This window comes from Piliocolobus tephrosceles, chromosome X (assembly GCF_002776525.5).
Source record: "Piliocolobus tephrosceles isolate RC106 chromosome X, ASM277652v3, whole genome shotgun sequence".
NCBI lineage: Eukaryota > Metazoa > Chordata > Mammalia > Primates > Cercopithecidae > Piliocolobus > Piliocolobus tephrosceles.
The window spans coordinates 80,378,801-80,394,090 of NC_045455.1; the positions used below are offsets into that span (position 1 = coordinate 80,378,801).

General features: G+C 42.6%; 1 protein-coding gene across 6 annotated transcripts in view; it reads left to right on the plus strand.

The window, feature by feature from the left end:
- DCLK1 (doublecortin like kinase 1) overlaps window positions 1-15,290 on the plus strand; it is a 356,733-nt gene that overhangs the window by 284,402 nt on the left and 57,041 nt on the right. For 5 of the 6 annotated variants that reach the window (XM_023208816.2, XM_023208817.2, XM_023208815.2 and 2 more), the window contains 4 exons: window positions 2,118-2,202; window positions 5,206-5,314; window positions 13,174-13,231; window positions 13,728-13,847. In XM_023208816.2, the coding sequence (XP_023064584.1) occupies window positions 2,118-2,202; window positions 5,206-5,314; window positions 13,174-13,231; window positions 13,728-13,847 (372 nt within the window). Of the gene's footprint in view, window positions 1-2,117; window positions 2,245-5,205; window positions 5,315-13,173; window positions 13,232-13,727; window positions 13,848-15,290 lie in introns of all 6 variants that reach the window. The other variant, XM_031934954.1, reaches the window with a different exon arrangement.

Sequence of the window (15,290 nt, forward strand, 5' to 3'; positions counted from 1 at the left end):
CTAAAAGAACAAGCTTTTGGAATTGAGTGTCTAAATTGTGAACATCTTTGCTAGGAAACATGCTACTGGTCTATTAATTTGGTGAAAGAATGTGTCTTTGTATTCTAAATTTAAAACACCACGTGACAAGGCGGCACCTGCCAGCCTAAACCACACCATGTGTCTCCATTATGAAGTACCATTTGTGCTGCTGCTGGAAGAAATTCAAGGACCAGAAAGCCCAGAAGGGAAGGTCTACATTGTAGACATTTACTTAGTGCTTCTCTGTTTAGAATGCCATTATGTCTGCAGCAAAAACAATGACCCAGAGGATGAAGGATCTCACTGTTCTGGAAAACACACACCTTCCCCTCAAATGTGGTTATGTTTATTTTCTTGGGTTATTGACATAATAAATCTGCCTTGTCTCAGCCTCATACCGCAATATTATAAATACTAGGTTTTCACAAAAAGACGTTCATCCATAAAAGTCAGCAAAGCATGACTTAGAAGCTCCTACATTTATAGTCCCTTCAACAGAGTGGATTATGGGCACATAGTGTCACACTAAGAAAAACTCTGTGTCAAGGTAACACTCTTAATCCGTTTTTCTAGCCTGACATGACAAATGTGTGCTGCTGGTTACAAAAGATAGAAAAACAGCTCAAGTCACCAGGCTTGCTGAGGGGGGATTTTTATAATATTGGAAACAATGGGCACATGACACAAACTGTGTGGTATCCAGGGGTGTACGAGAGTCATCTCTAAACTTTTAGCCTGTTCTTTAGGAAAGCAGATGTGCTATTGCTATTACATTAACTTTCATCCCAATGGTGTCAACTGTGAGCTTTGGTGAACTTGACCAATGGGACATGCTTATCTAAGTCACACCCAGGAAAAAGTTCTGTGATGTTTGACTTAGATGGCTCTGCAGTGACTTAGGCAGCATTTCCCCAACTATATTAATCTTTTTAATGAAAACTAAAATCTTTGAATCTCCCATGCAGGATACTATAGACCATAATGAAATTACGTCAAACCTGTCTTTCCTCCTACTTTGTACATACTTTAAGGCTGAATGGGTTGGGGAGGAGGTTGAAGGGAAACAGGTAAGCAGAGGAAAAACAGGTCAGCTTTGCTTCTTGCCACCTCTTCATTATTAATTCAACTACAGATGCTCTTTCCCTTCTCTCTGCTCCACAGACAGCCAGCACCATGAGCCAATGCCGCCCGCCCCCTCACCGCCTCCTGCTCCCATCAGGCCAACCAAGTGGATAAACCCAGGGAAACAGAAGGAAGATCTTTTAGGACAAGCTGTGTTCACTATTTAGAAATAGCATTGAAATGTGCAAATTGTTTTCTCAGGAAATAGATGCAGAGAATGGAAACATTCATTGTTGAAGTACTGTCCCATAGCCAGTCATAATATTAAATATTTGGTACTGTTTTGTCCTCTGAGCTCTCTCATACAGTTGTTACCCTGTTTGCTTTCATGGGTCTTGGGTCAAAATCAAACAGAACTATAAGGCCTAGGCTTTTATTCTTGTCTTTACTTCAGACTTATTATGTAACATTTAACAAACCAATAACCTACTCAGTGCTTATGTTTTGATCTCAAAATAGAAATGACAGCACCACTCTTTAACCTTTCTCCTAAAGTTGTGGTAAGGTGGAGCATTTAATTTTTTTTTTTAGGATATTTTATAAAAACAAACTGAAGAGAAATGTTTTCTATTGGAAAAATAGAAAAAATAGTGAATGGGATCAGAATGGTACCACATTTGACGGCCATTTGCCGAGAGACTGTGAAAGAGTCAGGTGAGATGCTTGAACTCTTCCAAACCCAAAGAGTGAGCTAAAGGACCCTGATTTTGAGCAAAAGGAATAAGAAGTCATGGAACATTCAAGTTCACAATAACCAGCTTGATCCTGTTATCACAGTCTATTATTGGTTAATAGGGAGAGAGGGAGATGTGGCCCCAGTTGAATATGCTGAAGACGTCTTTTTCCAAGTGTTAAGATCAAATCCTCCCTAGCATGGGCAAAGGTTTCTCCTGAGATTCCGAGCTGGGCAAGGCCCCTGGAAACTCAGGCATTCTGACCCAGTTTTTGAATTACCGGTTTCTGTTCCCCTACAGAGCTCTCAGCATGGCGGCTCCTCTACTTCACTTGCATCCACCAAAGTCTGCAGCTCGATGGATGAGAACGACGGCCCTGGAGAAGGTGATGAGCTTGGGACTTGGTATCTGAGGAGGCAGAGGATGGGTTGGCTAAATTTACTCCAAGAAACTGTAGCTTCTCAAGCAGAATGACGTGGACAAGGCTGAGCAGCTCCTGAGGGTCAATCACAAGGGGATAGGGTTGAATATGGTGCCCACCAGGGATTGGTATCTGCTCTGTGAGAATGGGAAGGGGAAGTTGGCCCATTTTGGAGACATTTCCCATCCTCTGAGGGCATATGTATACTAAGAAGGCCAGCTATTGCCTGCTTTGGAAATAAAAGGGGATCACTGGGATCATGGCTCTTTTTGTTTTCCCAAATCCTGTTCACTTTTAGTGTTACTGTAAGTGAACAAAGGCCATTCAAATTTAAAGACAATTTATTCTTTTGACTGTTGTAGTCTGACAGATGTACCCTAAATTAAGTGAACTCAATACATTAAAATATGGTTTTACAAAAAGAATTGGTGGAAATTGCAAAAATATCCTTGAGCTAATTCACTGCAGAATGTCTCTGTGATGTGGTCAAATGATCAGGATTCCAGAAATGATTTTTTCACTAACTCACTGGATTGTTTTGGACAAGCATCTTCAACTCCCTGCATCTTACTTCCTCTTCTATGAAATGGAGATTGTGAATCACACCTATTTCCTTCCTGAAGGCTATTACCAGGTTCAAATCAACTACAGGGAAATATTTGGAAAAGATAAAAGTGATACCATCAAGCCACTGTTAAGGAATCCGCTTCTTTTATTTGTGTTAAATGATATGAGATATGATTTAAATTTTTTTTTTTTTTTTTCCAAAAAGTACCCTTTGGGAAGTGCTTTTGTTATATTAAGTGAAATACGTGATTTACTGTGTAATTATTTTCTGACTGCAATGCAACATCAGAATTTTTTGTACTTCCAGAAATATGAAAACCAGCCACCTAGAGGTCTCTTTTGTTCAATGTGTTTTGTATTTTTTAAATGAAATGAAATGGTTCTTGATTTAAACCTTTGGCTAAGGTTTTTTTTTTTTTTTTTTTTTTTTTTGGAGTCTCAGTCTGTCAGGCTAGAGTGCAATGGCTCTATCTCAGCTCACTGCAACCTCCACCTCCCAGGTTCAAGCAATTCTCCTGCCTCAGCCTCCCGAGTAGCTGGGATTACAGGCATATGCCACCATGCCTGGCTAATTTTTGTATTTTTAGTAGAAATGAGATTTTGCCAGCTTGGCCAGGCTGGTGTCAAACTCCTGGTCTCAATTGTTCCACCTGCCTTGGCCTCCCAAAGTGCCGGGATTACAGGCATGAGCCACTGCACCTGGCCTGGTTGGGCCTTCTTAACCAAAAGTGAGAAAAGATACCTTTTATGAATAGTCAGGGAAAAAAATCCCAAGCCATGTGCTTTCAATGGGTGTCTCAACTCAGTGAATGCTCCCACCAGAAGGCAGGATGGAAGTACCTTCTTCCATTTCCCACCTGCAGGGTCACACTTGTACCCAACAGCCAAGGAGGGTTCCTTTCTTAGCCACATAGTAAAGAGCCTTAAGATTGTATCATCTGGGAGCTGTTTTGTAAATCTGGGTGCTTCGCAGTAGACAAAACTCCTCTGGCTGAGTCCTTCGAACAGAGGCAAAATTGCGGCTTCTTTAGAGGGGTGAGATGGGGTTAGGGAGATTGGCTCCAGCCCTCACTTTATTCTAGAGACCACCTAGATGGCTTCTAGCAGGGTAAGAGGGAAATGTCACCTGTAAAGGGGTGAAGAGACTGTACCAACGCCAAGGACAAAAGTAGCAGCAGCAAATGTCCTACGTTTGTTCAATACTTTCTAGAAATTTCATCCACTCTAGAATTCAGATTGATGCCAACTGATCATCATTATAAATTAAGAAGAAAGGCCCTCATGCAGATGTCTAATGATTATCAGTCTCCATTTGATTATGAGTCTCCAACAACACAGAGCAAGTGTGAATACAAAAACTACTAAGAAAGCCCATTCACCCCCTAAAGTTTTATTCTGAGGAGAGATGTTTAGTCTCAGTTTATACGTTGAAAGGTCGGAATAGTCTCAGTTGATACGATGAAAGGTCGGAAGAGGAGTACATTAAGAAAACACACCAGGGTTCCGCCACATTTTGCATTCAGGTTGCCTGAGGGAGAGCTGGGATTTATCACTTTAAAGCATGTACATTTTAGAGTCCAGCTATAAAAGGCTTTTTACACCCTTAAGATGTTAAAGGTTATTCAGTATATTTACATGACCTAACTGTGGCTTATTTAGTTTTATGGCCTTAGATATTTAAAGCATTATTAGGCATTTGCAAAATATTTCAAAATGCATTTTCAGGGGGAAAATGTGTTGTGTTAGTGGCACTAACATAATTGAAACTACAAAACTGTTCCATTCACAGACATAATAGGTATTGTAATTTTAACTAACATCTGCTATGCAGGTTGCTGGTGAGAACATTTGTCTAAAGTCTGCTCATTGATACTGAGGACGGGTGGCCATCAGTGCTTAGTTCATAAGGAATTTTACGGAGATTTCCATTTCAGGATGTAGTAAAACTAACTGTCCCAACAGCAGGCAATTTTCATGCTTGTACAACGTCAAGCAGCCCAGAGTCCCTTGCGAACTGCAGTTGCCTCCTGCGCCATACATGGGAATGCTATTTTTCTGTACACAGTGGGTATTCAGTAAACGCTATTGATCAAATTGGCATGAAGTAAAAGGAGCAAAGCTTCCTCCTGAGAATCCCCACAGCATCAGAAAACCCAAGTTTCTCTTATATAGGTGGGAGTGGACCCCTTACGTTTCTTTTTATTTTATCATTTGTCTTAGTAAAATCTGTTGAGTATATACAATGTCAGCAAGGGAAGGAGGCAGTTGCCTCACTGCACAGAGAATGACATATTGATTCTGAATCCGTTCCAGTCAATTGGATGATACTTTTAAATGTTTCCTTGTGCAACATCTGTGTTCCCTTTTCTACCAATAAAAAAGTATTAATGATTCTTTCAGAAGTGTCAGAGGAAGGCTTCCAGATTCCAGCTACAATAACAGAACGATATAAAGTCGGAAGAACAATAGGAGATGGAAATTTTGCTGTTGTCAAGGAATGTGTAGAAAGGTGAGAAGAATATCATTTGCATCAAACCTTAAGGGTTACATTTGGCGTTATGTTTTCCAAGATTGCGTCTCTATTTCCAGTCTGTGGTACATATGGAATAAGTTAGTGTCTCAACCCCACATGCAAAAGAATTTTTTGCAAAAGAAAGACCCATCTAACAACAGATTTGAAAAATGTAGTGATACCTGGGGACAATCTATAAATTAAAGACTTTGATTTTTTAAAATGTACTCAGAGAAACGTTGCCAGCTTTTCAGGTAAGCCTTTTTATTGTTGTTAAAAACCATATTGAATAGTTTTTCTCACACACTTTTTATGACATATTTTGTAGAGGTCAGAAAGTTCTTGTGAGAGTTTATGTCTGTAATGCATGCTAGCATAAGATGAAATGCATCAACAATCATTTTGAAAAGCTTTAAAATGCATATGTACTGACCCCAACAGAAGTGGTATTTAATGCATTAAGACGTATTGAAATGAATGAACCCGGTACTCTGTGGGCCAAAGGGAAGGGTTTATCCTGAGGTTCTAGATATCTAATCAAGGACGTTAGCTGGTGGCTACTAGACGAAGAAGTGACAACTGATAAATTTACAACCCAGCTACGGTGGCCTCAAGCCCTCCACTCGGTGTCACGTTTGGGTTTGTCTTCCCGGGCAGCTGCTTGCTTTGGGGAACCTGGTCAGCCAGCAGCTTCTCCTCGGGGCTGGTGGACAGAATATTGAAAAGTCGGGGGAACTAGCCACTTTCCTTGAGGGACTGTGTCCTCTGGCTTTCTGGGGGCTGGCCTGGGGTGTACACACTTCCTTGTCACCTTTCTCTGCCCGCAGTGGGGCTGGACACCCTGCCCATTCTTAATCCTCTGAGAATCATGCTTCTAAGCTCCACTCAGAGAGGACGACTGAGGAGAGAAGACAGACGAGAAGGCTTTGGCCTCGAAGATCTAGACCTTGCCTCCGCTATGGGCTTTGATTCAGAAGCACAGGTTCCTGCCATATTAAAGCTGGCAGTCTCTACAGAGCCCCACATCTCATGAGGGTTCTTCATTTGGCCAATAGCCACTTGTGTGCTCCCGGCAACCCTTGCGGCTCTTTGGAAGATGCTTCCCCAGCTCAGGTAGCAGAGCCCTCCTTATCGACCTTTGTGCACTGGATCTCAAACCTTGTTCTACTCCAACATGTCAGCAAGGCTGGGATATTCCCAACAGTGACAGAGACCCAGCTGAGCAGCCACTGTGCATCCAGGAGGGGCACGAGTCATAGGGAGCTTGAAAAATCCCTGAGTCCATGCTGCCAAGCCACGGTTCTCCTCTCTCCCTCTCATTCCCCCACCACTCCACAAAGCTTGGCCATTTGGCACATTTGTGCCAAACATGAAAAATGTCCATTGCATCCCTGGGCCTCACACCTCCCAAAGCAGGAGCAACTTCGCTTTGCTGAACATAAACTATGGACAAAGCCCTTAATTTGTGACATTTCATTTAATTAACATGATACTTTCATAATATCAGTGTTGTTGTCTCCATGTTATACACAGAAAGCGCGGACACGTTAAGTGCCCAAGGTCAGTCAGCTAAGAAGTACTTAGCAAGACATAGGTCCGAGCCCAGCTCCAAAAACCACACTTTTAGCCACTACTCCACTGCCTCTAATAAGGAGTCTCCCATAAGACTCCGGCTTAGCTGAGCCCAAATCACACACTTTCCCTTTGGCCCTGTACAAATAAGACTAAATTAATTAGGGAAAGCCATTCCTATCGTAATGGATAGAAGCATGCATGCAAATGCATATGTGCTTCTATAATTCTATATTTCATTGATGCTTTTACTGCTAGTAAATCTAGCTCTTTTTGGCTTTATTTCCACTGTAGCAGAAAACCCCATTTCTAGCAGATTGCCATGCCCCTGAGCTGTGGGGTGTCTGGTGATTTGCCAGCATCCGTCATCTGTTAAGTCTGACATGGTGGCATGTGCTGTTTCTCCTAGCTAGTCCTCGGATCGGGCTGGTGTCGTAGTCCAACAGGGCTGGTCTTCTCACAATAGAAATTTCCCATTTCTCCATCCAGAATCAATTTGTTTCTTTCTGACTTGGATTGCGTTCGTTTTGCATGAGTTCCCATCTTGGGTCTCACTGTATGAAACTTCAGAGCCTAAACACCAGATTGCTCCATGAAGTTAGTATTCAGCTCCCGCTGAACAAGGACATATGGCATGTGCCCTCTCTCCCCAGAGGTATCACAAAACATTCTTCTAATATTTTCCAGAGGTCCAAGAAAATAAAAAGCGAGCTAAGAATGTTGTGAATGGCACACATTACTTGCGGGTACATTCTGCTGCGTTTGGAAGGATGAATATGTATTACCAAGGGTGACTATGCCCCTCCTCTGCTAATCATAGCCTGTCACAGGCAAGATTTATCTACAACAATGGACACAGTAACGATGTCTTTCTGTGGTCCTGTTCCAGCATAGTCTTTGGCAGCTAAGTCCATTTAGATTTCTGCCCATGTCCCAGGAGTAATTTCATGAGTGGTCTCGGGGGCATCCGGGACATGCTAAAGGAAGTTAGTGGACTGTGACTCCAGCTGGAAGAGACGTGCTCTACTTTGAAGCTGTTTTGTGGAGCGTTTTGAGGCCCCATAGCAAACTCAAAAAGCAGAAAAGCACTAATGACCAGTCAGAGCACAAGTAGAGGGCGTGATGTGAGATGCTCTTCATCCCTAACTTTCCTGGCTCTGTGTGGACTAATGACCACACGAGCCAAGGGTAGGGGTGATATAGTCATGAGCAGGGAAGGTGCCCCTGGTGGCTCTTGGTCCTCTTCCCCACCTGCACCGCTGGAATTGCTTAGTGATATAGGCACCAGAGCTGAATTAAAATCCTTGCTGCGGATGCTTCTCTCTCTCCCTCTGGCACCTATAAGCCTGAGGATGTGTGCAGCCAAGATGCTGGCTCTAGCAATGAACATAAGCAGGCTCAAACCCACCAGAACAAGCTGAGACCTTCGGGTCACCAAAATGCATTGCTTCCACCTAGAAAATCTTCAAAATTCACAATAACCTCAACAAAGCAACTATGTGTCTATAGTTTGAAAGCATTTCCATTGGAACTGGGATTTGGAGGATGCCTTGTGCTGAAGCTTGGATCACTGCTCTTGGCTAGTGGTTACTGTCCTTCCTTCCTTCCTTCCTTCCTTCCTTCCTTCCTTCCTTCCTTCCTTCCTTCCTTCCTTCCTTCCTTCCTTCCTTCCTTCCTTCCTTCCTTCCTTCCTTCCTTCCTTCCTTCCTAGCCTGTGGCTCCTGACAGCCATGGGGCCCTTGTCAAATTCAAAATAAAATTCCACTTGGGAGCCGTCTGACAAGGCACTGTGGAATACCTCAGTTCTCTGCTCTTGGCAGTTACCTCTTTATGGAGGAGGCTGAGATTGGGCTTTGTTAGGATTACTTGGTAAACAAAGGGTGTGTTACTAACTCCTTTTTGCTGGTGTTGGGGGTGGCATTCCTGTCATTGTGCTAACTGCCACCATCCTCTGGAGTTTCCACAATATGTGCAGAGCACCTCCTAGTTCAGGCTCATGCTGGGCCCTTCTGGGGTTACAGAGAGAGACCAGACACAGCCTCGTACAGAGAACTTTACCCACAAACAAGGATTGCCATGAAATTCAATGAATGCTGTGGGAGAGGACTGCTTGGGAGCTGCCTTTCCTTCTCCATACACTCTTTTTCTAAATCCTTCAAAACACAGCAAATAACAGCAACAAGAGAAACCATGTTAGCTCAGAACATCCCAATCTTTGCTAGCCATTTCCACACCTCCACCTTTTTTTGAGACAGGGTCATGCTGTATCACCCAGGCTAGAGCGCAGTGGCAAGATCATATAGCTCATTGCAGTCTCAAAGTTCTGAGCTCAAGTGATCCATTCTCCTGCCTTGGCCTCCCGAATAGCCAGGAGTATAGGTGCACACCACCATGCCTGGCTAATTTTTGTGTTTTTATTTTTTGTAGATGGGTCTCACTATGGTGGCCCAGGCTGGTCTCAAACTCTTGATCTCAAGTGATCCTCCTGCCTCAGCCTCTCAAAGTGCTGGGATGACAGGTGTAACCACCGTGCCTGACCTATTTCTTTTTTTGACAAGCATTCTGTTACACTCTCTGGGTGAGGGGTGCAGTGGGCAGAAGACTGGCCTGAGTTGAGAATCACTAAGTTAAACAAGACAGCTGTCTCCAAACCATTTCTAGCACAAACACCAAAAGTTGGATTTCATTGAAGTTTGTAAAATTTGAAAATTTCCCTCTAGTAGTTTGGGTTCTAACCTTGGGTCACATTTAATAAGAAGGCAGCCTTACACATTGATTTCCCATAGTCAAGGAGGAAGACAAAGTTTTCTGTTGCTGCTGTTTTTGTTGTGGCAAAGAGGCTTCTGTAAAAGGTCAAGAACATAATTTCAAAAACAAGCAAGCAAATGGCCTGTATTCCCCTCACCAGTAATCAATCAGGTCATCTAGGATTCTTCTCAGTACACTCAAATGTAGAATCCTTGAAGACAAGGATCAGGTCTTGTTCCCCTCTGAATCCACCACAGAGCCCTGCATCGCACTGTTTGCTGAATAATTACACAGGCACAGCAGTCCTCAGAGTTCCAGGTATGTAGGAAGGCAAATTCGTTATATAAGATTCGATTTCTTGCCAAGTGTTTTCACTTAAAGCAGACACTTATATTCTTATTCTTATGACACACATTTAGTCCTAACACCTGTTTTCAGGCTCACTTTCTATACTAGCTACTTTCCTGTAAACCTGTGCTTCTAGGAATTAATTTTTATTATGTGGCTTTTATTATGGATTTTATTATATGGCTTTATAGTTCGACCCTTAAGTAATCAAAAAAGAAAAGGTGCAACATTAATTTGGTGGTCCTCTATGGAGCTCATTGTCCGCTGTGAAATGTGAGTAGACATAATGGAAGGTTTAATCCTATTACAAAAGGTTCTATCGTGGAAATCCACAAGGTGTTTGTTCCTAGTAAGCCCTAGGTTTGCTGCCCTCTTCCCGGCAGCTGTAGGCTCAGGACAGAACCTGCTTCCTTGGCCTGCTGGGAGCCAACACCCCCTCTGGCTCACCAGGGATCCGGCTTGTCTGACTGGCTGTAAAGGGGGTTCAGCCCTCCTGTGCTCTACACCAGCCCTGAGGATTGAGTGCTTTAAAATTACTCCTTCAAGGGAAAAGAGCAGCAAATGGCAAACATGAGGAATCACCAAGCTAAGAAACCACTTTCTCTTCTGACCAGCACGGTCCTGTCCATCCATCTCCTTTGTGGAGGTGGTGAAGGGAATGGCAGCTTTTATTTTTCAGCCTCACAAACGTCCCTTCTTGCTCTCTGGCCCTGCCTGGGATTGCTGATGGTTATCCAGGCAGGCAGTGCAATGGTCTAGATTCCCTGCCATCCAATGGCACATGTTAAGCCACATAGGAAATTGCTCAAGTATTCCAACCTGAGATTTGCTTTATCATAATTTTTTAGTGATTTATGAAAAGCAGAATCCAGAAACACTTGGGTTTTTAGTTTTCCTCTTGATTAAGTATTTTCAACTTTGCAGACAAACTCTACAGGAGCCTCTTAAGAAGAAGCTACTTAAAGGGACCCTGTGGTCTTATAGGATGTAGAGCTTCTACAGTGAAGAATCTCTTCACACGTGAATCATGTCACTTTCTCATTTTCTAATTTCTAATTGCCCTTACATTTTAAATTTCCCTGTCACCCAGGCTGGAGTGCAGTGGCATGATCTCGGCTCACTGCGGCCTTCACATCCTGAGCTCGAACAATCTTCCTGCCTCAGCCTCCCAAGTAGCTGGGATTACAGGCACGCAACACCATGCCTGGCTAATTTTTGTACTTTTTTAGTAGAGTCAGAGTTTCACCATGTTTACCAGGTTGGTCTCGAACTCCTGACCTCAACTGATCTGCCCACCTGGGCCTCCCAAAGTGCTGGGATTACAGGCATGAGCCACTGCGCCCAGCCCACATTTTAAATTTCTAACGTTAAGTATTTTGGTTTACCTCTTCCTGCAGTGCCTTCCCCTCCCCTACCCACCAGTCTTGCTGGTGGTCTGGTGTTTATGTGGGAACATCTAGCACACCAAGCCCTGCATTTAGCCACAGCCTGGCTCACACCCCATCATGGCCTCTCTGCCCAGCCATGGCTGATCCTTCAGCCATGATCTGAAGGATCAACAGAGACAGTGGTAGGGGCATCCTTGGGCTTCTAGTCCGTCTCCTTCCTGAGTGAAAGCTATGGGAATTCCTCTGGACAGCTGCATATCTGCAGGAGGGGAGCTTCGAAGCAAAGGGTTTACCTTCTACCAGCTGAACCCCAAAGCCTTCTAGTGAGGAAAAGAGGCTTCAAAGTCATTATCTTGTGATTTTATTCAGCAGATAGAATCATAATTCAGCGTTCACTGTTTTTTGAGGCTGGCACCATGAAAAGGACTGGAAATGTCACGGAAGAAGCATTTTTAGAAGTAAATGACATGAAAAATTTCTAAAATGCCCTCAAAACACATTAATGACTGGCCTGTTGATTCGCTTAGAGGCAAATCATTTTCTTGCTATAACCATATAACTAGGAAATCTCATTTAATTCACCATACTGAAGATTTTAAAGCCCTGTTTTAAAAGCGTGTTCTTAATTAACCTCATTACTATTTGTGTCCATTGGATCCACAAAATTGGCTCTAATGGATCCACAAAATTGACTTTTATCTATAGGTAAAAAGCTAGGCTCTCTCAATTTCACACCAGAAATAAAACAGCAATGCTTGTGAAGTCATGGTTTCCTATGATTATGAAGTATGCATTGTGCCCTTTAATAATAGACGTGTTCTTGTGTTTGTCTCTACAGTATCTTAGCAATGTTAGCACAAATTAGGAAGCTGTTTAAAGGTAGCGATAGGACTAAATCCTTCCTCCTACACCTATCACAGAGGAGGGGCAGCGTTGACTGTGCTATGTAGGGAGCAGGGGCCTCGAGAACTGAGAGTCTGATTTTAATGCTGCCATGTGGCTTTGGGGAGTGAGTGGATTCTCATTGTCACCTTCATTTCCTTTCAATGAAATGAGACACCCCATAAAAGGGCCTAGGGGTCCCAGGAAGCTCTGAAATAGATTTTATCCCTTTCTTTACACCTTGACCATATCATCCATGAGTTCTCCAGCAGAACTCACACAGGCTCTCACACTGAACTGAGATCTAAAGAGCGTGGACTGCTTTCTCTAGAGTCTTCAGTGTGATTGTGTGAACATTCAGAAAACAGTCACAAGTGCCCTGGGTGGATAGAGAACCTCAGGAGAGACTTGAGGCAATGGGAATGGCAGAAACTCATCTCTGCTTTAGGCCGCCACTACATCACTTCAGAGGGAAGGGGAGGGAAGAACAACCTGGAAGCAGGAGGAGCTAAGACGCAGTAGCAATACTAGTGTTTTGTTTTGCTTTGTTTTCAGAGCAGGAGTGGAAGTTTATTAAAAAGCTTTCCGACGGTAAGAAAAGGAAGGAAAGTACACTTGGAAGAGAGACAAGTGGGCAACTTGAGGAGCAAAGTGCCAGTGCTAGTGGTTTTATTACAAGTATGGCAACATAAACAGCCCAAGATTTCTCTATGCCAGCAGACTTACTGTCCTTACACTTGGTCAGTCCATCAACATTTACATATTTGTTTGTTTTAAAATAAACAGAAAGGAAATCCTTTCACAAAATATTTACAACATGACACAAGATCTATGGGGTAGGAAATTGATCCCTGACAAAATAATTCAATAGATTTGAAGTTAAGTTTTATGTTAAAAACACAAACTTTCTCTTTGCAGATCGACTGCTAGAGAGTATGCTCTGAAAATTATCAAGAAAAGCAAATGTCGAGGCAAAGTATGTATACAATTTGTTCTTATGAGATAGAGGGTTCAAGAGGTCAAAAGAAACACAAAGATCAGCTCCCAAATAAACATAAGTTCACCCTAAGGGTTGAATTTTGCTGGAATAGAATGTTATACACTTACTAGAATATAACTTCATGTATATCCCTGGGATAAAAGTTATTTGGAATGATTATATATGATTTATCTTCCGTATCTCTTTGTTTGTTTACTCTCTTCCCTTCTTCATGTGATCTAAGTTTCATCTCATTCTTTGCTATGAAACTGTAGTTATCATGATAGGTTCTGAATTTATAAGCATTATGTAAGGACCTCCACATCAGTTGACAATTCTAGGCTATATGTGAATATCAGAATACAAGACAGGCTCATTACATTTTACCAAAATGCGTCTCTCTTGACCCTTACATAGTATAGTTGTACTCATTGAGTTAGCTCTCCATATGTTTTGTGTGGAAGCTGATGAGGATAACTTTTCCTTTGGACAGGAGCACATGATCCAGAATGAAGTGTCTATTTTAAGAAGAGTGAAGCATCCCAATATTGTTCTTCTGATTGAGGAGATGGATGTGCCAACTGAACTGTATCTTGTCATGGAATTAGTAAAGGTGTGTATTTTGGAAAAAAATTAAGCCTTTATTGATGGCACCGCACTTGCCTATATTCTAGAGCTCTTTTCCTTATTTTCTCTCACCAATATTCAGGTTCCCATTTCTGGGTATTGGCCCAGTGATTAGAAATGTTCACAGGAGAACTGTGCACAAGGACTCAAGTCCCAGCCTTGGCACAAAGAGGCCCATGACCTTGGGTCTACCCCTTTATGCCTCAGTTTCAGCATATGTAAAGTGAGAATACTAATAATACCTGCTTAATGGTGTTTTGTGGGAATGAAGAGATGGCTCCCACCAGTTTGTGTGACACACAAAGTATTAGGTACCAATACAATTGTCGTTGTTGTAATGGAAAATCATTCACTTTTCCATGAACTATATGCAAAGGTACCAGCCATCTTGTAAAAACAAGCTTTAAACTTTTAGTCACCAACATAATGGGAAAATAGCGCTGTCCTAATAATGATGTGAATAGCGCACTGACTTTCAGTGAATGTCGTCATCTCATCCTGTCACATAATATTACCTTCTTATTCTATGAAAACAGAGACTATGGGGCTAGCCAATTGATGGTGGTTGAATGGAGATGAAAAGTCTCTTACTCTCCTTCCATACATTTGACACTTTCAGGAATTAGAAGTTTTAAAAAATGTCATGCTTCATTTTCATGAAGCTGTTGTGTTCTCAAGTCTTTTCTAGTATATTCATCAAATTGAAGGGGTTTTTTTTTTTTTTGAGACAGAGTCTCACTCTGTCGCCCAGGCTGGAGTGCAATGGTGCAATCTCGGCTCACTGCAAGCTCCACCTCCCGGGTTCACGCCATTCTCCTGCCTCAGCCTCCCAAGTAGCAGGGACTACAGGCTCCTGCCACCACGCCCAGCTACTTTTTTTGTATTTCTAGTAGAGATGGGGTTTCACCGTGTTAGCCAGGATGGTCTGGATCTCCTGACCTCGTGATCCGCCTGCCTCCCAAAGTGCTGGGATTACAGACATGAGCCACAGCACCCGGCCCGAGCTGAAGGTTTAAGTAATGCCTACCTTAGTTGGAGACTGTTGCACCGCCTTCTGCATCAGCTGTGAGCACCGCCAGGGGGCGCCTCAGGCTCCCAGGGCATGTTTGGAATCACTGCTGACTTGAATGTGAGGTTTTCTCTTAAAAATTCAAGACAAGGAAAGCATTTAGTAAGCTAATCTGTGATGATATGATAAATGTTCATTCTAGGGTCTTTAAGTTTTTGTTGTTCAGAGTTGCTTCACCTTAGACATATTGGCATTTTCTTTAACACAGTGATTATTTGTATTTATAGCTGAAACCTATTTTTAGTCTACTTCAAATTAGGACTTGTTTCTTTCAAAGAATGGGAGCCTTTTCGTAGTAACAAGGTTATCGTCATGTTTGAGGCTGAGGGAGGTAAAAACATTAAACTGATAATCCAATAA